Source organism: Gigantopelta aegis, chromosome 4 (genome assembly GCF_016097555.1).
Source record: "Gigantopelta aegis isolate Gae_Host chromosome 4, Gae_host_genome, whole genome shotgun sequence".
NCBI lineage: Eukaryota > Metazoa > Mollusca > Gastropoda > Neomphalida > Peltospiridae > Gigantopelta > Gigantopelta aegis.
Window position 1 is genome coordinate 95,223,826 of NC_054702.1, and position 27,548 is coordinate 95,251,373.

General features: G+C 36.2%; 2 protein-coding genes across 2 annotated transcripts; one reads left to right on the forward strand and one right to left on the reverse strand.

Annotated features, from left to right (window-relative positions):
- The first annotated feature begins 406 nt into the window (after positions 1 to 406).
- Positions 407 to 9,230, forward strand: LOC121371470 (radial spoke head protein 9 homolog). Its single transcript, XM_041497391.1, has 5 exons — positions 407 to 744; positions 3,956 to 4,121; positions 6,488 to 6,617; positions 7,136 to 7,282; positions 8,309 to 9,230. Exons 1-5 carry the CDS (start codon positions 518 to 520, stop codon positions 8,467 to 8,469), a joined length of 831 nt encoding a protein of 276 aa, XP_041353325.1. The 5' UTR covers positions 407 to 517; the 3' UTR covers positions 8,470 to 9,230.
- Positions 9,231 to 11,089: 1,859 nt separating this feature from the next.
- LOC121371471 (39S ribosomal protein S18a, mitochondrial-like) lies at positions 11,090 to 22,694 on the reverse strand. Its single transcript, XM_041497392.1, has 5 exons — positions 22,538 to 22,694; positions 15,428 to 15,459; positions 14,473 to 14,577; positions 13,317 to 13,440; positions 11,090 to 11,982 (listed from the first exon to the last, which is right to left on the reverse strand). The coding sequence occupies exons 1-5, from the start codon at positions 22,665 to 22,667 to the stop codon at positions 11,876 to 11,878; spliced, it is 498 nt and encodes a 165-aa protein (XP_041353326.1). The 5' UTR covers positions 22,668 to 22,694; the 3' UTR covers positions 11,090 to 11,875.
- Between the last annotated feature and the right edge of the window lie 4,854 nt (positions 22,695 to 27,548).

Sequence of the window (27,548 nt, forward strand, 5' to 3'; positions counted from 1 at the left end):
TTTATATTAATATCTTATGTGCAGTGGCCTTTGCAGCCATTTGAACATAAAAACCATTGAACATACGATATTAATATAAAATAGACAAATACATTTTTTTTAAATAATAAAACACGAAATAAGCTTAATAGAGACATAAATATTCGGTCTAAGGTGAAATGGTTCCTGCACCACCCATAATCTTACATACCACACACATGGGGTGTAAAGGTTCTCAATTTTGGAGTGGAAATAAGTGATAATAATATTAAATATTTCCGAAATTATATATTTAATCAGTAACTGTTATCACGAATACCTATTCTGTTAGCAAGTTTTTACGACATCCAAATTGTAATTTAGAATGTAGTATTCTGATACCGGAAATGATAATCCTAGTAACGGAAATTGAAAGGTGCGTGCGCATTGATTACTTGGCAACGCCAAACCAAAACAACGAGTGTGTAGACAGCATTAGGTTTGAGACATTTGATTCCAGAAAGTTACAAGACATATTATATTTAACAAATTAGATACAATGGAATCAGAAGGACTTCATCTAAATATTGATTACGTTGGGACTAGTGGCGTAATTCTCAGCCCAGAGCAAAAGGCCGCACTTCAAACATCACTTGTCATCTTACAGAACGAAAATAGGTTTCACAAGGTATATTTTTGGGGGAAGATCGTTGGCACCAAAGATGATTATTTTATTGCACAGGGTGCAGAAAAAGATGAATTTAAAGGAAGGAGGACATTTTACAGGTGAATATGAGTTACTTATTTTAAAGATATATTTTTAGTACTGGTATTTGTATTTATTTTTAATTGAATTTATAGTCCATCCCACAGGACAAGTTATTTATTTTTGAGCCGAGTTTTATTTTATTTTTTTTAAATTGCAAACACAAATAGTATATTTTTAAATTGGATGGGACAGACTATAGTTAGTTCACCAAGGTAAGCATCTGGGGTTTTTTAATTAACATTTTGACATTTATGGGACCTCCAATAATTGGTTCTAAACATCACAATAATCAGTAAGAGGACTATAGTCTTCCTTAAATTAGCATCCATGGTTCTCTATTTTAATACTATACTTTAAAACTGCTTTGCTGTTCCTTTGGAAAAATTTCTAACAGATATTGTATGGGGGGTGGGGTGTGTGTGTGGAAATTATTAATTATTAGTTGAACAAACTTTTTAATTGTCAGTTTGACCAACAGTGACAAAACCAGGCCTCTGAAAATTGCGTGAAAAATTGTGGCATTTGCACAAGTCTAAGAAGACATTACAAATATTTTACACTATCGTTTGCCATTGTGTTCACATAATGATATTTTTTGTAACGGGTTACGCAAAATGAAATGGGTTACCTGAAATTTTTTTGTGTAACTCATATTTGGGTTACACAGACTTTTAATTCTCAGAGGCCTGCAAAACAAATCGTGAAAGTTGATACAATCAAAAGTGCATACATGTTTACAATTGGCTGACCACTGCTCAATGAACAAATGTAAAACATTCTCAGCTGATCCATATTATTTAGTCTTTTCAAATATAAAAGCACAAAGATGTCATAACAAAATATATACCCGGTAAAGCTGACAATGCACCACATGAAGTAATCAATAAGATAACCATGCAAATTTCAGCTATATTTTATTATATTGTTATGCTGAAAATGCAAAGCAGTTTTAAAATAAAATTAAGTGCTATGATCTATGCTACTTGATGTTTTAATTATTTATCCACTACTAAGAAAATTCCCTGTATGTGTATTGAGTATACTCTGACATACCCCTCTCCCAACAAAAAAACCCCAAACAAAAACAACCCACCAAAGAACCCCCCCCCCCCCAAAAAAAAAAAACCCCACCCAAGGCTCAAAATGTTAACAAACATAACTATATGTTATGCTACATTTATGAAAATTACGTTATTACAGAATTTTTGGTCTCACTACGCAGATGTTATCTGCCCTTGAAATCCATGTTAAATTACCCAACATCAAATGAAGATTGCCAATAGAATGGGTTCTCTTTGGCACTAACAACATAACCATTGTGAACATACATTATATAATCATTTATATTCACTCCAAAATTAAGAACATTTCCATCTCAGTTTTTCGCTATCTGGCTGTAGTACCGGTCTGAACAGATGGTTCAGTAACTGCTTCACTCTGGCTGTCTCTTCCACTATACACCCATGTCCCAAAATGTCAATGCACAATATTACAAAATAATACGGGCATGATCTAGCCAGAAGGCTTAACCATTAAAAATACAAATTCTTTTAATTCTTCCCCAATTACTAGAAGTCAGTATGTGAACCATAACATATACTCTTCAAAAAAAGAAACGCAAAAGGGTACAAATGGGTTATAACTCCGATTTTATGTTTCCTACCGGTTCATGCTTTGTGAATATAAGGTCATTGCATGTCCCAAACACATTCCCACGGTTACATTCGATAAAACGCAGCTACTGTACAATAAAGTTCCAAAATGTGAATATTCGCAAAAACGCAGCCACGTGCAAACCATGTCACCACTGCACGTGCGTTGTCTGCACGTGCAACATGAACACCGACAGTATAAAAGTGCAGGGTGTTCGCTTGCCTGGCCTCTGTATCTGGCCGACAGTTGACAATCCAGGACATGCCACGTCTCAGTGAACCGCAGAGAAACAATGCCATCGGCCGACTAGACGCAGGCGAATCCAGAACGGCCGTTGCCAGGGCATTCCATGTGTCCCCAAGCACCATCTCCAGACTGTGGGACCGTTACCAGCAACATGGATCAACACGTGACCTCCCTAGATCCGGTCGACCACGGGTCACTACCCCCGGGCAGGACTGCTACATCCGGGTACGCCACCTTCGGGAACGATTGACTACTGCCACCTCCACAGCCGCAGGATATCCGACCAGACCGTACGGAACCGCCTACGTGAGGTAGGAATTCGTGCCAGACGTCCATTTCGAGGTGTCATCTTAACACCACAACACCATCGACTCTGACTGCAGTGGTGCCAGATTCATCGACAATGGCCTCAACTGCGATGGAGACAGGTGTGGTTCAGTGACGAGTCCCGATTTCTGCTCCGACGTCATGATGGAAGATGTCGCGTGTATAGGCGTCGTGGTGAACGTTATGCGGCAAACTGCGTGCAGGAAGTGGACAGATTCGGCGGGGGTAGTGTCATGGTGTGGGCAGCCATCTCACACACTGGCAGAACTGACCTGGTCCACGTGCAGGGCAACCTGAATGCACAGGGCTACATTGACCAGATCCTCCGGCCACACATCGTTCCAGTTATGGCCAACGCCAACGCAGTGTTCCAACATGACAACGCCAGGCCTCACACAGCACGTCTCACAACGGCTTTCCTACAGAACAACAACATTAATGTCCTTCCTTGGCCATCGATATCACCGGATTTGAACCCAATTGAGCATCTATGGGACGAGTTGGACCGACGCCTCCGACAGCGACAACCACAGCCCCAGACCCTGCCCGAGCTGGCAGCAGCCTTGCAGGCCGAGTGGGCCACCATCCCCCGGGACGTCATCCGTACTCTGGTTGCTTCAATGGGCAGGCGGTGCCAGGCAGTTGTCAACACACGCGGAGGCCACACCCGGTATTGACTCCAGATGACCTTGACCTTGGTGGTGTGTCCTATCACTTACTCACAATGGACTAGAGTGAATTGTGAACAATCCTGCAACATTTGGTAATTATCGGACTCACCATTCAATAATTAAATCAATTCTCCAAATGTTACGACAATGTGGTTTTGCGTTTCTTCTTTTGAAGAGTATATATCACAATTAGAAACTATAGTGGAACGTGATGAATGAACTCTCACCTGGAAGTCAACTGTGTAGTGAGACCTTAGATGGCTTATAATACAGATTTGCCCCATCTACCTTCATTAACATGCAAATAAAGCTGGTGTGATTTCTTTTCCAGCAAAGACTGCATTAACTGGGGTTTACTTCCACCTGCAACTGAAGCCATGAAAGAGCAGAGTAAGCTGGCAAAGGGAAGATTTCTGGGCGATCCATCCAATGAGTTTGAACATGTGGAAATTAAGAAGAATACAGAGGGTGAAGAAGCTGTTGAGGAAGAAGAGACTGTAAGCTCTAAACGTATTAATTATATAACCTAGATTACATTACATCCTAACTTATAGTGAAGGATACTAAGTTAGTCTGTCACTGTGGTAGAGCACAAGCCCAAAATTTGAATGGTCATATGATAAACCTGCCTGGGTGGACCTATTGGCTTACTTCAATTTCAAACCAGTACTCCATGTGTACTATATTAAAGGTTGCTTCTGTCATTCTGAGGAACATGATTAGTCACAATTACCAGTATTCAAGATTAAAATTTTTGGGCAGTATCCCAGTTGGATACTAACATCTTAAAATCTGGTATCCCATCTGAGAATTTAGTATCCCACTTAAATGAATTCGCAATCAAACGGAATCGGCAAGAAAGATTTGCTGCATATATTTTTGCATAATACTGACATAAATTAATATTTAGCAGTAATCTACTAATGATAAACCTACCTGTATAAATTTTCTGCAGATGTGGAATCAATATCTCAAATAAAATTTGAAGGGAGAAACATCCAACAAAAACAATAGCGACTTAGCAGTTCCTAGTCTATTGCTACGGCACTATTGCTCCAGTGTAGCATTAGACTGGGTACGAGTTGCGGGAGATATTGTTACGGCATAGCATTAGACTAGGTACGAGCTCGAAAATACTGTTACTTAAAGGCATATTGTTACAGACTACTGACCTATTTAATGGTCGAACAAAGTATTATGTGAACAAAAATAATTTGATTTGTCCCTAAATGTACTTTATTCAACTATCTTCATGACCACCATACTCCATTTATTAATGACATTTTGTAAAAATAATTGAATTATATCAATGGTTCATAATTCAAAAACTGAAATTGCCGAGAGGGATGACATGGATTTCACTCCGTAATGGTTCAGTTAAGGTGATGCGATAGCTAGATTTGGTTTCCAACAATTAATTTAATTTTTATTTATTATCAGTTTTTAGAGAAATAAGGTCCTTAAATCCGTGACAGTATGCCTTTAACTTCACCAGTAAATGACGACTTTCATTGTTTCAGCCAAAAATAGAAACGCAGGAGCGAAAACAAAACAATTTATGGTATCCCGGTGGGATACTGGGTTCGTGAAGTCTGATATCCAAAATTAAATTCTGGTATCCCCAGGATATCGGGATACCGTTAATCTCGAACACTGATTACCATTATTATGTCTGTCCCAGGTCAGGTCACTGGACATGCTAGAGATTGGACCCAAGACAAATGTGCCTGAAACCTTTGGGGTATAGTAGAAGACCACAGTTATTTGTGAATCTTCAGCTGAGATTTATACAAACCAGCCCATGGCATCCTAAATGCCAACCTATGGTTTAAAAGTAAAGAATGATACAAGTATTTTTAGTCTCAGGGAAATAACTAAAAGGGTCATAATTATAAAGAGGACTTATTTAAAATATTTTTAGTTAAATCTTTGTGTTACTTTCATGCCTGGGTACACAAGGTAGATAACTGTATACATCTATCATTGGGGCACATTAATAGAGTTGCGAGACCGGCCTATGTGGCGTCGTGGTTAAGCCATCAGACTACAGGCTGGCAGGTACAGGGTTCACAGCCTGGTACCGGCTCCAACCCAGATCGAGTTCTTAAAGGCTCAATGGGTAGGTGTAAGGCCACTACACCTTCATCTTTTTCACTAACCCACTGTCCTGGACAGATAGCTGAGGTGTGTGCCCAGGACAGCATGCTTGAACCTTAATTGGATATAAGCACAGAAATATAAGTTGAAATGAAAAAAATAAGAGTTCCAATCCATAGTTATGTTAGACGATGATTAAAAATATGCAGTCCTGAGTATTATTCAACAACATTTATGGTACAGCACACAATGAATTGAGCTAAATAGCTGCATAACCTTTGTGTCACCTTTATCACAGTAAATGTTCCAGGATTTTTTCCTTACTTAAGCCCACACGAAATGAAGCCCATGGGCTTAAACACAGGAAAATTTACCATATTAAGCCTGGGCTTGAGTTCAGATATTTTTCAACAGGAATCTCCCATAGGTTACAAAAAAATGATATGGTACCATATTTATAATTAAAAATAGAAGAAACTTAATATGGGCAAACTGAATGTTAATGTATCATAGTTACAAATGTCTTAGTTACCATTTTTTTTTTACATTTAACTTGTGTAAAAAAACAAAAACAAAAAACGCCTTAAATTAATCAATATTATATATGTTTACATAATTGAATGACCCTGCACATATGTCTGATCCAGCTTCAGTTTAAAAAAAAGTTATTTTGATAATTTAAAACTTATTTGAAACTTTAATTGTAAAATGTCGTACAGAACACATAATGATTTCAGTTTATGAATTTGATTTTCTTCTCTTTTAGATCACCATCAAGGAAGAAGATCGGTTGGCCTCGGTTATTAGTGAAATTGATGAAGACGTCAGAATTGTACCACGTGCAGCGTTCATCAAAACACCAACAGGAGAAGTTGTAGCAAACAGAAGTTTTGAAGGTAGCATACAATTCAAAATATAACCAGAATGCTTGATGTCAGTTACAAACAAAGTTTAAATATATGGGTGATCTTCAGGGGGTAACCAAGAATGATAAAAGATACGAGTACTGGAGGTGACCAACATTTACATCTATCAAATGCTGTGGTATGTGCTATCCTGTCTGTGGGATGGTGCATATAAAAGATCCCTTGCTAATAATGTTTGACATCCAGTAGCGAGGGATTAATAAATCAGTGTGCTCTAGTGGTGTCATTAAACAAATCAAACTAAATTTCTACTGCAAGATGTGTAAACTGCAACAGTATTGAAATTGCTGCTAAAAATATTCTCATATCAGTATGTTGCCATGCATAAAATACTATATTTTACATTACAATGTTTTTTTTAACTTACTAATAGCCTGTACTGTCAAATGTTATAATATCAGTATGTTTGCAGCAGTTATAAAACTATAAACAATACTCTTTTATGTTGATGCTTGTTTCACAAGTTTGTATTTTTGTGTATATTTAAGGCCTGAACGTACAAGAAGCAGCCAAACTTTGTAACTACTGCCATTTCCGGGAGCCAAAATTAATAAGTGACAAGACACTGCTGCAGAAAGCCGACATGGACAAAGCTATTGACTTCTTGGATATTGTGGAAGAGGACATTCCAAAAGGTTTGGCTTTCTTGCTTCATTACACCAACCCCAATATTGGGATTTATTTTAATGGAAGTGAAGGAACTACTGATACACTAAGTATTTATTTGATTCTTATTACTAGAACACAACAATTGGTGTACCGTATCAAATATTTTTTGATGTACTATACTGTTTGTGTGAAATATATACATGTATATAGATGCTAATTGTAGTGTGCGTATTCTGTGCTGGAACGAGAAATAGTCCAATGCACCACGACTGGCATATCAGAGGCTGTGGTATGTGCTATCCTGTCTGTGAGATGGTGCATATAAAAGATACCTTGCTACTAATCGAAAAAGAGTAGCCCATGAAGTGGTGACAGCAGGTTTCCTCTCTCAATATCCGTGTACTCCTTAACCATATGTCTGATGCCATATAACCATAAATAAAATGTGACGAGTGTGTCGTTAAAACCACATTTCCTTTCTTCTATTAACAAATTATTTCAAGTATCAAAATTAATTTTTGGAGGCCTAAACAAATGCCAGTGACAAGCTGAGCAATGTGATGAGGTGTGGTTAATGAAACATTACTTTCCTTGCTCCATTTTTATATTATGTACTAGTGTTTTCCCTAGAAATTTGGCAAGGCACGGTAGAGGAAACACGTTGGGGTATTTTCACCATTTTCAGGACACTTTTTTCCTCCTTAAACACAAAACAATTAATTGAAATAAAAATAAATTTAATAAATGAATGGCAAAATATACATGTATATTTTATGAATTAATAACACATTTTCTGAGCGTTTTATAAAAGCAATTTTAGAATGAATCATTGATAAAGGCTTGTTTAATCTCAAGCCAGCATGATGCGGATTACAGTAAAATGGTGCTAGAATATTAAGGTATTGACTATTGAGGTATGGTGCCATACCATGCTAAAACAAGCTGGGGAAAACACTGTGCAGATAGTAATATATTAAAAAAACAACCTTTGCCATAAGACATTCTGTGTTCTATTGCTCTGTATAATAAAACTGCTATGTTCATGTTTCCAGGATCGTGGAGCCTGCAGTTTGAACGAGGAAGTGGGCTGGTCACTCTCCGCAGCCTACTCTGGCAGGGATACACATTTTACCACATTCCAGGATCACGCAAATACGGATCAGTGTACTTTGGAAATGGAGAGAAGAATATGGATTTGCCATTCATGTTGTAAATTTACAACCAATGTGGCTAATCATCTGAAGATGAAAAGAAACTATTATCTTTGTTTGATCTGTAAATATAATATTTATACTCTGAATTTAGTCTCATCAACAAAAAATTCAAAACAAATATAAATAAAATATATTGAAAAGGAAGATATGAAATCCAATGTTGTCAGCGATAGATTTTGTTGTTGATAGTAATACACGTTTACCTTAGTACAAACCTACTATTGCAAAAGTTCAGCAGTTTTAAATGTAGTTAGATGTGGATTCCATTCAATTTACTAATAAAATGTAAAAAGAAAAAAAAACCCAAACAATTTAGGAGTAAACAAGATCTGAGGAAATTTGGTTAATCTTCATGGGAGTTTATGGAAAAACATTCAACTCTTTGACAGTTTTTGACGGATATTTATCACATAAAGCAAAATATTCATTGTTTGCAACATTTGTTATTCTTCACAGATGTACAATGTATTGTTTGTGCCCGATCAGTCAGCTTAATTATCATCAGTCAAACCATATTGTTTTGACAATGTCTTTATTGCAGAACTTTCCACTTTGTATTTACTAATTTAGCAAACATGTTTCAACTGATGGGCTTACAAAATACAATGCATTATTCATGAATCACAATCAGTAAGATCTGCTGTTTCAGTATTTGTTATCTCCCTTTATTACTGTGTACTGTTTACTACTTGTGCATCAAATTATTTTATTTTGTCTAGGTAAATCATTCTCAAGTCTTAATAAATATTACTATATAACACTTCTGTCTTTGTTTTTCTTAAAACATATTTAGTATATAGAAGGAACAACATGAATATTTACTCATTGTATTTGTGGTGAAGGGTACTTTGTATATTATAGTACAGATCGTAATTTCATGCATACTGTAAAATGCATACTGTCAATGGGCTATATGTTTTAAAACACCTAAAATACCCTACTGCAAAATATTATATTATTTTAAACAATGTATAATAAAACAAAATCAGTTAATATTTATTTTAAAACCACCAGTATTTGAACTATTTTAGAGGGGAAATTATAATGAATGCAAAGCATTAGAAATGTGATCGTCTTTCATGCAGATAGTTGGATAGTCCTCTCCAGTGCACAGACTATCTTTTTTTCTTTTTTCTTAAAACCTAATTATAGCTAGTTTCAGACTCTCCTTGGGTAGGCAAGTTATCTTGTTCAAGATGAATGGGAAATTCTACTTGCAAGCCGTCTGGATTTCCACATATTACCTTCACATGATACAGCTGATAACCTATATCATAAACCTGTTATTCATTGTAAAATATATCATTCAGTTCACATTTCTTCTTTGCCATTCTACAATTTATATTGGATATAATTTCCAACCACATTAAATGAAAAATAAAAAACATGAAACAGTGTGGAGCACTTCTGGACTGACGGTAAGGAGACTTGAATGTTAATAGTAAAAACGTAAGTTAATTAAAAATGTAGTTGTATTTTATTTTCCATTAGTAAACTGTTACACTGCAGAAAAATGAGATTACCACTTTTAGACAATGAAGTATTGAGATGTAATGATATGGGTAGGTTGTGATACTATGTATCCGAAGACACAGGCCACAACTGATCCATATCGCAATACTTAGCCCGTAATGCAATATTTATGTATTGCAAAGAGGCACCAACCCTAGCTGTTGGGCTGTGCAAGTATTTGTGCCAATTGCAACCATTTTTTTTTTAATCATTTTAAATTGCACATTACTTAACATATTTTGTTTGAGTTATCAATTTTAACCAACCCAATGTCTTTCTGGTGGCCTTGTTGTTTGTAGTAGCTCAAACTTAACTTTATACAAAACAGAATATGTACCTAGTGACAGTGACTACGATATGTATATATGTATGTGTATACAGTCGAACCTGGTCTAACGGTCACCTGTACATAACGACCACTATACCCCCCCCCCCCCCCCCCCCCCCCCCCCCCCCCCCCAATGCATTTCCTTCTTTATTTGACCTGTACATAACGGTCACCTGTCCTTAACGGCCAGCGGTCACTATTTTCCACCCAAAATCACAGGTTGAACTTGCTATAACGGTCACAAGATGATCGTCGTAAAGACGTTTTTTGCTTTATGTTTTGACGCTGGTTATGTCTTTACTTTTTCAGTCATCTTAAAAATTATAAATTAAATGTGTTTATATGGCCATGTCATGTAAAAGCTTTGGGTTTATTTTCTGTCAAAGTAAAGTTCCATTGTAATTCTCTGATCATAATTGAAAAACAAACGGACACTCAGTAACTTCCGTTACTGGTGGGGTAATTCGATTGGTTCTCAGCATCCTCACTGAATAGTAGACGACTTCCCATTGGCTGTACATAATGTAATCTGTATGTATGGTCACTCTATTGAGTCTCGAGAAACTAAACAAACAAGGTATTATGTTAGGTGTTTCATTGTGTGTAGCCAGTCATGATTGTTAAATAAACATGAATTGTTGAAGGCGGTGGTCATTGCAGATGTCCCGTGTTCGGATTATTTAAGCGACTCCTGATCTTATTCAGATGTAATCAATGGTCATACTCCACTGAAGGATTAGCGGTGACATAAAACAAACAAATGAGTCAAACATGTCACATGGGTAATAACCTTCAATTACACAAAATATCTTCTGCAAGTCAATGTTAGCGTTTGTGAAATATATCAACGAATACATTTGCATGCAAAATGCCACCGAAAAATCATACTTTAACGTTAGAACAGAGAATCGACGTTATTAACAAATCTAAGAAAGGCACTTTAAGTGCGTGAAAGATCGCCGATCATTTTGGTGTAGGACGTTTTCAGATTAAGTCTATTTTAAAAAGGAAGCTGATGTTCTGGCTGATTTTTACAATAATGTTTCAGCCAAAAGAAAAAGGCAGAAGAAAGCAACAGGCAATGATGACATAAACAAGCTAGTGTGGGAATGGTTTAAAAATGCGACATCTTTTTTTATGACAGTTGTGATATTCTTTAATATATGGGTTCTAATTTTGAACTTGTATATAAGGGTCACCTCTCTATAACAGCCACTTTTGTTAGGTCCCTTGGGTGGCCGTTATATACAGGTTTGAATGTACATATCTATCTCGTGTTCATCACAATACAGCTACTGTAAATCAATGCATCATATTGCGGACCTTGTATCACAATATAATGCTGTATCATTACATCTCTTAACAGAATATACATTAAGAACTGATTTCAATCAGACTGGGAAAACAATTACCTAATTATAGATTAGTAGAAGTTTATTAATCTTTCCAGTTTGTGAATATATTTATTCTAGAGCTGTAGAATACTAAAACACTGTGCAATCAGCTCCACACACAGCATGTCACCACAAAAACACTTGATAATAATATTATGATGTTATGTAATATCAATCTTCTTCAAAGTACACATTGTATTTTTTCCATTTGTACTGTGATTTCAATGTCTTTCTTTCTTTTCCATCTTTTAAGTCTGGTTTGTAGTTTGGCATAAGACCTGAAAGTAAGAACACTGACATTAGAGTTGTGAGATATGACAAATATTTCCAACTTCAATGACAGTTAATGCAACATGACACAGAAAGGAAGAAGGAAATGTTTTATTTAACGACACACTCAACACATTTTATTTATGGTTATATGGCGTCAGACATATGGTTAAGGACCACACAGATATTGAAGGAGGAAACCCGCTGTCGCCACTTCATGGGCTACTCTTTTCGATTGGCAGCAAGGATTCTTTTATATTCACCATCCCATAGACAGGATAGCACATACCACAGCCTATGATGTGCCTGTCGTGGTGCACTGGCTGGAGTGAGAAATAGCCCAATGGGCCCACAGATGGGGATCAATCCCAAACCGACCGCACATCAAGCGGGTGCTTTACCACTGGACTACGTCTCGCCCCCATGACACAGAAAGAACACAAACATATATTAAATATGGGATCTGAAATAAATGGCTAATTTCATAGCTAGAGATTTATCCAAGATTTTTTGTTATGGTCCTTTGTTTTAACGAGATGTTTTATCTAGATCACTGAATGATACAATGCACCATTATTAAATTAATTTATCAGAAAAGACATAATTACAAAAATATTTATATATTAAATTGGGAATTTTGTGCATATGCAGTGCAAACACAGTGTGTCCATTTATACAGTTACCAGTACGGTCTTGTATTCACTTATGTGTTTTGGGGACATGTTTCTGTACCTGCCACTACATGATCCGATTGGCAAAAACGTATACGCTGCCATATGCAAGACTGCACCGGATAAATGTACACAGACCTATGTTATTTAATTATGTGGGATTTTAGCCACATCCACACAAGTGAACACACAACTTACGAAAAGCAAATTTAATGTAAAGTCATATTTGGCCTTTTAATAGTGTACAGGTAATAATCAGCTCTTGAACTTAATGATGGCAACTGTCGTCATTGAGATATAATTTGCCGTAGGTAGAGATCATCACCGACGGCACAAAAGTGCTGTCGGTAAAGCTCCTCAATAATGACAAAATGTATATACCTAGTTTATATTATCTGCCAGTATTCAACGTTTGTGCATTTGAAATATGTCTACATACAGCAAAATAACCTTTCAGTCATGTTTATTTGCTGCAAATGTCGCTTTAAAATAAAAAATAGAAATTGCCATAGGCAGGCTCAAAATTGCTTTTGGTGGAAGACAAATTCTTAAGTTCCAAGCCCCGAATAATTATTACGATATAAAAAATATTTACAAAGTTTTGCCCATTTTTCTGTTTTTATGGATACTGTATGAATATATCATTTCATTAACAAAAGTCTCAGTCATACCGGCTCTTTGTGCCTTCTGAACCAATGCTTGTACTTTGGTCTGCTGTTTAGCACAAATTCCTGTCACTCTTCGTGGCAATACACAGCCATCCGCACGCAGAAACTGACTGAGTAATAAAACATCCTGAAAAGATAACAGCCATTATTTCAATATGAAGACATTTTATATCTAAAAAAAAGTTTGTTTGTTTTTAGCGACAACACCACTGGAGCACATTGATTAATTAATCATCGGCTTATGGATGTGAAACATGCTTATTCTGACTCGTAGTTTTATATCTAAAAGTTCATATAAAATGTTAAAGTTTTTCAATGAAAAGAAAAACAATGTGAGTAAACATTGGCAGTGTTTTCATTAGAAGCAATAGGTGTATATATAAATAATGATTATTAATTATTATTATAGGTATATATGTGATACACAAAATGTATCTTTTTATTATTATCTCGAAATTGCAACCTTAAAAAGTTCATACATCAGAAAAGAAAGCCAAGATGTTTATGATTAAAATAGAACAACCCCAAAACCTATCATGTCAATGATTTGTTTGAACATGCACTAAGGTAAACACTAGCTACATTTGGTTTGTTGGTAGCAAACGAGGTATTCAGCTAGTTAATTCATCGATATGTATACCGCAGTGTAAAATACAGCTCACTAATTCCGAAAGCATCTTTTTAAAAGAAGAGTACACAGACTACTTGTTCTATTGATAAAACAGTACTTATATTTCACACATGTATTCAGGTATGTATGCTCCCACTCCCCTTAATATTCAGTAAAAAAAACCCCAAAATAACACAGATAGTATCTAATAATTACTGGTGTGTTTGCATCAATAACTGGCTCACATTAATTTCAAGAGTAATTATTTGACAAAAATGACAAGCATGGTACTAAAAACAATGTCTGTACAAAGAATGTTCTGATTATTTTAACAGAAAAATAATATTACATGGTATAATATATTGCATGAAGAATCATGTTTTATTTTTTCATCTGTGATTAACAAACCATTCTCCACCATTTCAAATACTGTAAATTATTAAAAACTGAATAAAAGATATAATTTTAGGATTGAGACTTAAAATAGATGTCCAGCCTGAACCGTGGAGAATCCATCTCTCTGTATGTAAACAGTAACAAAAGCCATACTGTATATTTTAGATCCAGATTCAATCTGCAGAGAGGACAGGCATCTGCATTGTGGACATGAAGTACTCGGTCTTCCTTCTCTGATTTTACTTTGATACCTTCCACCTGTAAATGCAAAAAAACAAAATCATCAAAAAAGGTTAGGTCTTAAACATTTGATTGCTTTAACACATTCTAAATGATATATATATATATATATATATATATATATATATATATATATATATATATATATATATATATATATATGAAGCCTTTTCCTGCACAGGATTTAAGCTGTTAAGTCACTAAATCGTCCAGTGCAAATGAAACTGAATTTTGCTTATTTATTTATGTTAATTCACCAAAACGTTATAATTACTGCCATTTTCACCTCTGATGTCTTCATATATCGATGTGTAAACTATGTTGCCAAGCAGTAATCAGAACACACATTTACATCTTTGACACATTATCAATATGGATCACCCAAAATAAATTTATTTACTGCGATTTAATTTTATTATATTTCCTGTTTAGCTAATTGGAACTTTAATTTGACTACTGTACATATTTTCTGTCCATATATTCACCAAACTGCTAATAATTCTTGGGGTCCAGTTTAAACCCTGCTACGTGTATATATGGAGTATAAAATAAAGACGAAGCCAAAAGAGACTAGTTACATGTTTTTTTTGGTTGGGGACCTCCAAGGGCGTAGCTCGGTCTGAACCTGGGTGCAGCGGGTGGGTGGTTTTGAGTATGAACTTAGTGAAGCTTTTTGTCTACATTGTTTTAGCCTCAACAGCTGGTGACGAGGGAGTGGGGTGAAGGGGTCGTTCAAATCCTCTTAACAAATCTGAACATTAAAAACCATTTGAAAGAGTACTTTTAATATATGCAGGTATGTTACAACTCGTATACACACTGCCAGCTACACATTGCACTACAAAACATATTGTCTGCTTATACTTACAATAATTGTATTTTCTGCTTGTGTTTCATGTACTAAAATCAAAGGAAGAAACAATATTAAAGTTACATGCAGTACATGACAACAACAAAACAAATAAAACTTGTATCTTTACATTTGAAAAACAAAACAAATACAGGTTCAGTGAACAAGAGGACAGCACAATCTATTCTTAATATTAAAGGTGCTATGTCAACATTGTAATAAAGGCAGTTCCCGCCATAAATATTTATTACTTTTTGCTTTAAAACAAAGTTTATACCTTCAGCTATACGCCTATAAAAAATTACAACCAAATACTTTCATTTACTAGTAGAGCATTTTTATTGGGGGGTGGGGGTGGGGGGAAATCTTGAAAGTGTGTCACACGCATTGACTAGTGACATCACTGTTTTATGCCTCGAGTCACATTCAACACACTTAAGTTTTTTCCTTAATTCCTTGCAGAAAACTGACCAAAAAACCCCCAAACAAAAATGGTGACCATATGCTATATTTAGCTATGTGCAAATTATTCAGGAAACCCCTCTTGAGTTAATTATGGAAAGATTATGTGTGGAATCGATTAATTTTACAAATAAATGTGAAAATAACAAAATATTGTAGAGTCAACTTTAATATAGGATCTTTTATGCACTCACTAAATTAGCCAACTGTAACTTTTATTTTAATATGGTGAAATGTGTTTAAAATAATTGATAATTAGTTAGAAAATAACAGTTTTTGTAATTTTTATAGTATAATAGATAATTTGGCGAAATCTTTTGCTCACCCAGAAATATGTACATGTAACCCTGAATTAACTACATGTACTAACATTACTGACCAATAGGATAATCTTACTCAGTGGCCAAATTACAAACATTTCAAGATTTTATTACTGAAAGTAGAATTTGATATAAATATCTGCACAGAGTGTGGCACCTACATGTACGCTACCATATTGTCATGCAGAGGCACTGATTTTCTGTTTGAAATTCTCTTTTCCGTTTCAGTATATTAAAAAATTAGGTTTTTTCCTATTTCACAATTTTACAAATTCCTTTTTTATTACATTGACTCACATACACACTCACACCACATAAATATCACATACATTGCTGAATGTGATAATTTTTTATGTTCATGCAGGTACATGCATGTATGAACCACACACTGTATAATTACATGTATTCATTTATTAATATAAAATACTATAAAATAACAACTGAACTCTTTGTTCATGAAATTAATATACAGAATAAGGGGAATCTCCATTCTGCGGGTCAGGTTTTTACAGCTGTAGCCGAATGGGGAAATTCTCACATTCTTTAAAATATTAATTAATACAAACAATTTCAAACAATAAATAACATTTACTGATTCAACACTGACAGCTAACATAATTTAAAAAAAATTGAAGTAAAGAAAACAGCTGAAGTTTGTTAATTCTTGGTTTTGGCAAAACTATCCAGAAAATAATTACCAACTACTTCACCTGTAGTAATTATTTTCAACAAACGCTGGTTTACAATATGCAAATATCACATTCGTTTGCAAGGTTGGCAATACAGTTAATATTATGAATTAATCAAACAATACATGAATATAATAAATCTTTTACCAGCATAATTATCTGAGAATTTGAGCTTGAAATCCTTGGTTTTCAGTTAAATCGACAGAAACATATGAACAAAAGATGACTGGTAGAACATAATGTGCTATACTTAATAAACATTTAGTGTAACACACAAAGATATCAGTGTCTTGGCTAGTACTGGTTGATATCTGTGTCAACAATTTCTGCTTCCAAAACAACTTTGTTAAATCCATTTTAATTAATTAAATTATTTGCAGGAAAATAACGTTTTGGGAAAACATTGGAAATTCCATTTCAGATGGGTGATTCTGTGATTGCGGAAAATCAGTGCCTCTAAATATATGGAAGAAAAACAAATTGCTACAGTTCTAATAAAACTATCGGAAACATTTGATGTTTGTTAAAATATGGTGGAAACACCTTTATGGCTTACATGTACTGGCTTGTTTTTTGGGGGAAGTTTTTCAGAATGAACTAATGAGACATGAGAAAGGTAAAGAAGTATATTGTATGTATGATGTATGGGTATTTATTACATTTTAATGTACATTGCTCATCATATTGAAAATGTTTGACACCAGGATAAAAAATTCAACAAATAATTCAAATGACAGTTAAAGTTTTAAAGACTGTAAACTTGTCATGGGCATAGGAAGGTGCCAAAATGTGTGAGTATGTGTGTGTGTAGGGGGTGGGGGGTGGGGGGTGGGGGCACAGACACATTATATATATATATACATACTGAACAAAATAAGAAACTTCCGCTAACTTTGCTTGAACATATCTTGATGAAAACAAACCGGGGGAATAATTGTTATATATGCGTTTAAAGAGTGTTCCATGATGCATCGTTTGGTGCAAAAATCATGGCCATAGGTTAACAGAAGCTGGAAGAAATTTTGACCAAGTGTGGTAGGGGTTAAAAAAAAAAACCCCCACTTAATAACGGGTATGACCACCTCTTGAATTGACCACTGCAGTGCATCGCAGGCACATAGAATTGACTAAAATGTTAATTTCTGCCTGTGGAATATTGTTCCATTCCTGAATGAGCGCTTGACGAAGTTCGTTGACGTTAGCGGGTGGGTTGGGACAACGCCTCAATCGTCTGTCCAGATTATCTCAGACATGCTCGATGGGGTTGAGATCAGGACTTTTAGCGGGCCAGTCATCAATGAAATCAATGTTATTTGTCCTAAGAAAATTTACAGTGTCTCTAGCTGTATGAGAGGTGGCATTATCATGCTGAAAAATCGAGATGTTGGCATTGTTATGGAACAGAGGAATGACGTGATGAGTGAGAATGTCATCGCGGTAATGTTGAGCATTTAAATTGCCATCAATGACGACTAGTGGTGAACGATAACCATGGGCAATGGCTGCCCAGACCATGACACAACCCCCACCCCTGAAACGATCTCGTTCAAGAACACAACAGTCAGCATAGCGTTCATTTCTCCTACGGTAGACACGCACCCTGCCATCACCACGTTGTAAAGAAAATCTGGATTCATCTGCAAAAAGAACGGTATTCCAGCGTCGCCGTATCCACGAGTGTGTACACGTGCCCAATTAAGACGATGACGTTGCGTTAAAACGCATCCGACATAAGGACATCGTCCATGTAAACTTTTCTCCCGCAGACGATTACGAACAGTTTGCCCACTGATTCGGTTATTATGAAGCCCAGGTGTGTTAGCAGCAGTAGCAGTTTAGAATCGATTGCGCAAATGCGTGTTCATGATATAGCGGTCTTGACAACGCGTTGTAATACGCGGACGTCCACGACGTGGCAAGTCGTTGGTGCTTCCTGTCGTTCGAAATCTTACGCAAAGATTTCGTATCGCTCGACTAGAACTCCCAACATGCCTTGCAATGTCTTCTGTCGACATGCCAGCATCAAGCATGCCAATCGCCCGTTTGCGTAAATTATTGGGTATTCTTGGCATGCTACAATGTAAAAAAACTTTAATTTTTTTTTACAAATTTTGAAGCGTTTTCATTCACTTGACAACAATGTCAGTAAGACAAGTAAAACAAATTGACCGAATACTACACGGGACATGTCGAACCATGCATGCACGTGCAAATTGAATTTCACGTTGTCGACGATTAACAGTGCAAAAATAATCGATAAAATTCATGAATCCTGATAATACAGCTCAAGGCTAATACTACCTATATAATTTCATTACACAATCAATTCTTTAACACAACAAATACTATATGAACAAATCGTAAGTTTCTTTTTTTGTTCAGTATATATAAATATAAATATAAATATAAATATAAATATATATATATAAATATAAATATATATATATATATATATATATATATAATACATACACATATTTATTGTGAAACACAGTGATAATTTCCCACGAACGCCAACTTTTCCTAAAAAAAACCCTAGCTGCTAAGTCGTACAGGTGTTTCCGCTGTATTTTCACAAATGATTTCGATAGTTTCATTGGCCGTCTATTTTTGTCCTTGTTATAGTAGTGTAGGGTCTATACTCTGTGCAATAATTTACATCAAAATCGTCTTTTGAAAATAAAATCATCAAATGTTTGTAACTTGTAAAAAATATTGAATATTTTTCAGACCAATAGACAGTGTTCACTGAAAACATATTTACATTAAATTTTCGTCATAGGTTAATGTCTAATCCTCTTGTTCTATATATCAACGGCACCAAAATTCAGATTGTCACCTTAAGTACTCTAGTCTAACAGAGGTACATAACTATATATTTTCAAAAATTCTAATTCCACCACTGAACCACCTTTATTTGTAGTAAATGTAAATGCACATGTAAACATGCCCCCACCAGAAATTACCAAAAAGAACTTTGCTGTGAATAACATAAGAGGTAACCCAACCAGCCCAGTGTTCTCGCTGCTCCATTTAAGTGGGGCGGCCCGCCCCGCTATTGCATTTTGCCACCCTCCTTTCACGTTCTCCGCCCTCCTTTATTTTTCTGCGCCGCTCTTTATTTTCCAGCACCTATCTCCGCCATTTCCAAATGCACACTTTTTTTCCACACATAAAACCCCCCACAACGATCAGTCTGCATACTGGACATCAAAGGAAACAAGCCGCGTTGTGTACAAAAAAGCAATTGACGAAACATTAAATTTTATGACAGTTACCGTAACGTAATTTAACAGTATTTTTAACAGCCTCTATTTTGTCCCATACCTGTATCCATTTGTATGTTTAATACACACAATAAAAGTTATATTTTATTTGAACAATGAAAACATTTTAATTTTTACGGATTCAGCAATCTCCGATTAAAAACCCCCCACTTATTTGGCGCCAAATTTGTCACGTGATCAGAATGATCATTCTGTCTTTTGTTTGCACCAACTATCGTCTGATATTTTGTCCTCAATTGCAGACATAATTGGTTGTAACTGATGATTTTTACTTCCTGTCATTTCTGTCATTCTGTTTATTCAGCAGTTCTTTATAAAATATTGTAAATTTTTAATTTTGGAGGGATATCACCTCTTATGAAAAGAATGAAAGTGGTAGTGTTTATCATTAAAATCATTTATCAAAATAATATATACACCGCCTTTACAAAAACAAAACTACTTTTTATCAGCTGGCGATAATATTTATCACAGCGATCGATTCATTCGTTGAAGATGGACATAACAAAAAATGTATCCGACATTAGGGGATCACTTTACAAAGATCTTTATTGTGTTTTGTATATCTTGAAATCTTTATTAAAATAATATTAAAACTTTGATCGGTTCAGCAAAACTGGAACTGTCCGTGAATGTCAGACCGATAACATGTTCGGTTCAACTAAAAGACGAGTCTGCTTGTATTTCATATAAAAAAATTTGTGCACTTTTTTGTAGGAGTATGTTTTTCAACAAAGTCTACCAACACAACAATATGGTAACCAAGCTCCTCCCCACCCCCATTTTTTTTTGCTTTTAGTTTTTTTTAAGGGTGTGGTGCCGCACGGCCGCCCTCCTTTAATTTTCACCCAGCGAGAACACTGCAGCCTTTCATAAATTTTATTGTTCAGTGTAATGACAGGGGTTCTAGAATATTTTTAAAATTCACTTGCCATAGGGCCAGTGGATTTGAAAATTCACTTGCCCAATTTTTACTGTTAATAAAACAAAAAAACAGTAAATTAAAATAATTAACTTTTTAAATGTCCATTTTTCATACTGAGATCATGTTTAGTCAATTTGTCAATTTACACAACAGATTGGCTCATTGGGCATGCTTTATTGTTTGTTTAGAAAAATATGCAAATAATTTTCATCAATTTAGAATAAAGTTACCGTACCTATTAAAATTTTAAAATAATTGTTTCCACTAAAATCACCTAAGTTATAAAAAATAATCCATGTTACCGACATATTACAACAATTAACAGCATTATTTATTTACTTATGAATGGGAACTCACCCTCCCCCCCAACCCCTCAAAAAAACAAAGAGAGAAAAGAAACAATTAAGAACCTTTATTAGCATAAAGTGTACATGTATTGCAGTTTAAGGCACCCCCACCCCCCACCCCTCCAACACACACACACACACCATATTAATAATTTTTCAATTTGGGTACTTTGTTAAATTTATCTATTTCATGATACTGTGTTACCAAACTTTAAAAAAAAACTTTTTTGCAATTTATGTCATATTTTATAAATTAAATTAATAATTTACACGTTTAAAGTATTTGTAAATAGTGACATGCAACCTTTAAAACTAATAAAAGACTGGTTACCGTTTTGCATATTATTAGTATTAGAGTAACAAATCTTTGGATTCCAGTGTCAAAAACAAAATGGCGGCAAAACAATGAATGTCATGAATGGGTCAGAGATTAGTGGTGGCCAACTGTTTGTTAGTGAAATATTGCATGTGAATCGCAAATCGAAAGAAGTGACTTGTAGATGTTTATTTTGTTTTTGTATGATCGTAGGACGTAGCGTTGTAGATTATTTTTTTATTTTTTTTACCACTTGCCATCAGGATTGTACAAAATAACGTTTACTGGCCCGAATCCAAAAAACACTGGCCTCGGGCATCGGGCCACCGTATTCTAGAAGGCCTGGTAATGATCACATAGTATATTGTCTAACTTTGGCAGGTCAGATGTCAGTGTTGCAGACGATAACTTTGCAGGAATTTGTGATACCTGGATTTCGCTATGTGAGGCATTTCATTAATACCAAAATATTGCAAATTAGGCAAAACTGATAACGTGCACACTATTTATGGTACTATTATAATTAAAACAAAGTTGGCAGCTTGATTTGAAGCATTTTCAATACTGAGAGAAAAAAAGACACTTTGTTTATGTTCGGGCTGATAGTGACATAATATCTCGTGATACATGCAGTTACATGCTGCTGCTAAAAAGGGGGTATTAATAAAATTAATGTGTACATTTGTCCTAAGAAGCCCCAAGTGACAATAAGTTGAATAACGTGATATAAACTGTGGCGTGATACCATCACTTCACAACTTTGAAGTTTTCACTTGTCTTACTTTCTTTCAAAGAGCATTTACTGCTCGTATAAAATAATTGTTTGTTCTGGGCGATACAAAGTGCAGGTTGGCAACACCTTCTACTTTGACGAAACGCTGACAAAACGATATTTGTGATTAAATGTGACATTTTACAAAGTAAGAATCCGTCAAAAAGAACCATAACTCTATTATAATTCTATATAAATTTGTCCGTCTTTAGATTCCCTCCAATGACGGAGCACCTCTTTTTGTGAGACAGCAGGGCCAAATACATTTAGGCCTACCCCTACGTGTTTGGAAGTATATAATTAAACCATTTCATTCGACAAATGTTTTCAGATAAACCTAATATTTTACCACTCAGTATGTTATGCTGAGTTCTTAAGTTGTTTCATTCCAATTGACATAGTTTTAAACAAATATTTTAAAATTAATCCCCCTCCTCCCTCGAATGCCCCAAAACACACCAAAGCTAGGTCTGGGTCTGGCGAGTGTGGCAAAAAGAAAGAAAGAAATGTTTTATTTAACGACGCACTCAACACATTTTATTTACGGTTATATGGCGTCAGACATATGGTTACGGGCCACACAGATATTAAGACAGGAAACCTGCTGTCGCCACTTCATGGGCTACTCTTTTCGATTAGCAGCAAGGGATCTTTTATATGCACCATCCCACAGACAGGATAGTACATACCACGACATTTGATATACCAGTCGTGGTGCACTGGCTGGAACGAGAAATAGCCCAATGGGCCTACCGACGGGGATTGATTGCACACCAACCGCGCATCGAGCGAGCGCTGTACCACTGGGCTGCGTCCCGTCCCGGTGAGTGTGGCAAAGTCACCATGTCTGGTATATTTTGAAGTCTGGGTCTGTAACTGTTTCTAGTTTTCATGTATATAAACTGCATTCATATTTTTATAAATATTTTCTTCTATAAACAACAACTATAATTATCTATATCTTTCCTGTTGTTTATTAAGACAAAAATGTTTTAAAATACGGCTTGCATAGGCTGCAGCTGCCAGTTTGGCAGTGGGAAAATGTAACGCATGTTGTATGTCGTCTGTTGCCAGATATGTAGTTCGCGCCAGCACAGACGCTGTGTGATTTTTTAAACATTTGATTCAGTTCGTTTCACTTTTGACTGGTATACTCGCCAGACCCAGACCCAGCTCCGGTGTGTTTTGGGCCTTAGCATGCGCTGATTCAGGCGGGGGCCCAAGGGCCCGCCCCCCCCCCCCCCCCGCAACCTATTTTTGGTCAAACAATATATATTACAGAATACACCAAAAATGAAAACTTATCCCGACCACCTGTCAAGGACGTTTAAATTATGTTTTCAAAAGCAACAACAGCTTTTCAATTTTGGGCCCCTTCTATTAAAAATCCTGGATCCGCGCCTGCTTAGTGTGCATCTAGACGACGAGACAGGCTGACTCTGGATACTAAAAAAAGCTGACTCCGGATACTACTTTAAGACTGGCTGACTCCGGACACTAATACAGGCTTTAAACAATTAACAGCTTAATTTGTATCCATGTGCAATTAAAATGAAAAAGAGGAGTTAAATCTATAACGTTTAAAACCCGGTATAAACACAGCCCCATGGTCCGATGAAGAGTATACCCATTTCACCTTCATTCGTACGAGATATCAGTAGTAATTCAACATATGAATATGGATATTGCAGATCTGTAATATAGTATTAAAAAAAAATCTTAAACACTTTTTAAAAAGTTAGTATGTCAAACATTGCTATAAAGTTAACGCATTAGCAGAGTAACTACATTCAAAAGAAGTCCGTTTGCACGAAAAGGGAACCCATACCAACTAAACAAATATTTTTACAAATTTTTCTATGCGTCGTAGTTAGGCCATCGGTCTACAAGCTGGTAGGTATTGGGTTCGAGTCCCAGTCGAGGCATGGGATTTTTAACCCAGATACCGACTCCAAACCCTGAGTGAGTGCTCCGCAAGGCTCAATGGGTATGTGTAACCCACTTGCACCGACCACTGATCCATAATTGGTTCAACAAAGGCCATGGTTTGTGCTATCCTGCCTGTGGGAAGCGCAAATAAAAGACCCCTTGCTGCATGTCGTAAAAGAGTAGCCTGTGTGGCAACAGCGGGTTTCCTCTAAAAAACAATGTCAGAATGACCATATGTTTGACGTCCAATAGCCGATGATAAGATGAAAAAATCAATATGCTCTAGTGGCGTCGTTAAATAAAACAAACAAACTTTATGTAAATGAAAAGTTTCTTTAAGTAATTACCATCAACTTCTGTAGATTAATCACATTTTAATACAATAGAATAGACACATTCTTCAGCCTCGGCTGCATTGGCTATCGCAGTATTCGATAATACATTATACAGAGAGTAAAGATAGAACCGTGCATGCTTTACATTGGATATTCCAACAGTTGACTTCATACCTGTGTAGGGGCGGGACGTAGCCCAGTGGTAACACACTCGCTCGATGCGCGGTCGGTCTAGGATCAATCAACGTCGGTGGGCCCATTGGGCTATTTCTCGTTCCCGCCAGTGCACCAAGACTGGTATATCAAAAGCCGTGGTATATACTACCCTGTCTGTGGGATGGCGCATATAAACGTTGCCTTGCTGCTAATCGAAAAGAGTATCCCATGAATTGATGACGCGGCTTTCCTCCCTCAATATATGTGTGGTCCTTAACCATATGTCTGACGCCATATAACTGTAAATAAAATGTGTTGAGTGCGCTTTAAATAAAACATTTTCTTCTATTTCCTTAATACCTGTGTTGTAAAATAAGATTTAATCTATGCAATTTGATGATAATTTGTAAACAAACCGTTTTAATTAACATTGATTTTTTAAAAACGTATTTTGAGTTGGTATGAATTTAAAAATTAATAATATGTTTTTATATGAATTTTAACTTTATTAAAGCCGCACACCCTAGTTCCATCCAGCGAAAATAAATTATAATTTGGTTAATCTACAAACCTGTAACACACTTAGATCACGTTTTTATCAAATGGAGTGAAAAAGCAGGTTTTATATCGATAAATACCATGGGAATCCCCATGTCCCAGTTGCTTGAAATAATTGTGAAAGTTTGTATTCTGATGTCACCGGTAGATGTCGCTCGAAGCACAACAATGCCTACGTCACGACAAATTTCACAGACTTGGGGTGCGTTCTTTTCACCTCTCCTGGACATGTTCCAACTGTTCTGTCCTGGTTGTATCCCCTCTCCAGATATCGTAGGACTTAGCAAAATTATTGGTTTTAAGGGTTTGTAACGTTTTGTATTGAGATACTTACTTGTCTGAACTTTATTGTTACTGAAAATGTTCACGAACTGTGAAGAAAAATCTCACAAATGAACAACAACAAATCGGATGTTGATTGCGCGAACCGTGCACGATAAAACAAACCGAACCAAAATGATAACGGTCACGTGGTATACCAACGTCTGTGACATTGAAATGGAAATATCCCGTCTAAAAATAGATTAGACCTTGTCTGCTCAACGGTTTTTTCTCAAACGTGCGTCCGTTTTTCAGAAATACGAAAAATGCATTTTGTGGTTTTACAAACACCAGGATTACCTGGATTACCAAAAAACACTTCAGGTGAATGGAAATGTATATTCTAAATAATAAACGGTAAGTAAAGTGCAATTTTATTTGTGAAAAAATGGGTTTAATAGTGAAAAACAACGCCGTAATGGTTAACAACTAGCCGTAACTAGGGTGTGTCCCTTTAATTATATAATTATATTCCAATTCAGCGGTTCCCTTTCAACGTAAACAGACTATATAGGTTATTATTATATTACTTATCCTACTGCTACATCGAATAGTCTGAGTTACTCAGTAACTGCACAAAGCAGAGCCATATATTAATTTTAAAAACTACAATAACGATGTCTTTTAATTAAGCAGTAGTAAATTGTAAATATACAGCAAAATGTATGTTTGATACATAACAAGATAAAACATTCTATCGCGACGGGATAGTGACATTGGAACTTAGCTTTGGACTAAATGCAATAAGGCACAGGTCAGGTCATAGGATTTTACGTGCACATTCAGAGCAAGCTGTTGTAGTGCACGCCTGTCATGGGCGCCGGTCCAGGACAGGAAAAGGGTTGGGGTTGGTGGGAGGAAGGAAGGCAATATTTTATTTAACGACTCATTCAGCACATTTTATTTACGGTTATATGGCGTCAGACGTATGATTAAGGACCACACAGATATTGAGAGAGAAAACCCGCTGTCGCTACTTCATAGGCTACTATTTTTTGTTAGCAGCAAGGGATCTTTTATATGCACCATCCCACAGACAGGGTAGTACATACCATGGTCTTTGATATGCCAGTCGTGGTGCACTGGCTGAAACAAAAAATAGCCCGATCCTAAACCGACCGCGCATCAAGCGAGCGCTTTACCACTGGGCTACGTCCCGCCCCGGGTTGGTGGGAGATGAGATAGCCGGTGCAAGGGAGAACCAGCAGCACAGCCGGGGTCGGTAGCGGGCGGGTGTCCTTATTGTGCTATGGAATTTTGAATGTCCTATAGGATTAAGTCAAAAAGGAAAGGTTGCGCAGTTTCTATGAAGGTCATTTGGCAGATTTTGGAACGGTTCGCCGAAATATAAAAAGGGAGAAACGTATAAATTTGAACTTAGTATGCCGAGAGTAACTCGTTATTGGAACCTAGCCTATCGATGGTCGTCGTTGTGTGGCTCCCTAGGTTGCCCTGAATTTGGCCCTTAAAAGGGCCTGATCTGTTCAGATCATGGCAGGACAACCTATATGAGACTCGTTTGCAATTTGCAATAGTAGTATTAGGGCCTGTATGGCGCCATGACCTTGACCTTGGCCGTGATCACGTGACCTTGGTAGGAGACAATGGGGCAGGTGTGTGACCTTGGTAGGAGACAATGACCTTGGTGTAGACAATTAATGGCCTTGGTGCAGGTGTGCGACTTTGGTAGGAGACAATGGGCTTGGTGCAGACAATGGCCTT

What these genes read in the sequence shown, in the direction of transcription:
- LOC121371471 (XM_041497392.1), bottom strand. Translation starts at nt 22,667, where the DNA reads ATGTCACATTTAATCACAAATATCGTTTTGTCAGCGTTTCGTCAAAGT. An exon ending in AAGCAGAAAATACAATTATT is followed by an intron (nt 14,578 to 15,427) that starts GTAAGTATAAGC and finishes TTGCATTTACAG; the next exon opens with GTGGAAGGTATCAAAGTAAA. An exon ending in TCAGAAGGCACAAAGAGCCG is followed by an intron (nt 11,983 to 13,316) that starts GTATGACTGAGA and finishes TCTTACTTTCAG; the next exon opens with GTCTTATGCCAAACTACAAA.
- LOC121371470 (XM_041497391.1), top strand. Translation starts at nt 518, where the DNA reads ATGGAATCAGAAGGACTTCATCTAAATATTGATTACGTTGGGACTAGT. An exon ending in CTGTTGAGGAAGAAGAGACT is followed by an intron (nt 4,122 to 6,487) that starts GTAAGCTCTAAA and finishes CTTCTCTTTTAG; the next exon opens with ATCACCATCAAGGAAGAAGA. An exon ending in GGAAGAGGACATTCCAAAAG is followed by an intron (nt 7,283 to 8,308) that starts GTTTGGCTTTCT and finishes TCATGTTTCCAG; the next exon opens with GATCGTGGAGCCTGCAGTTT.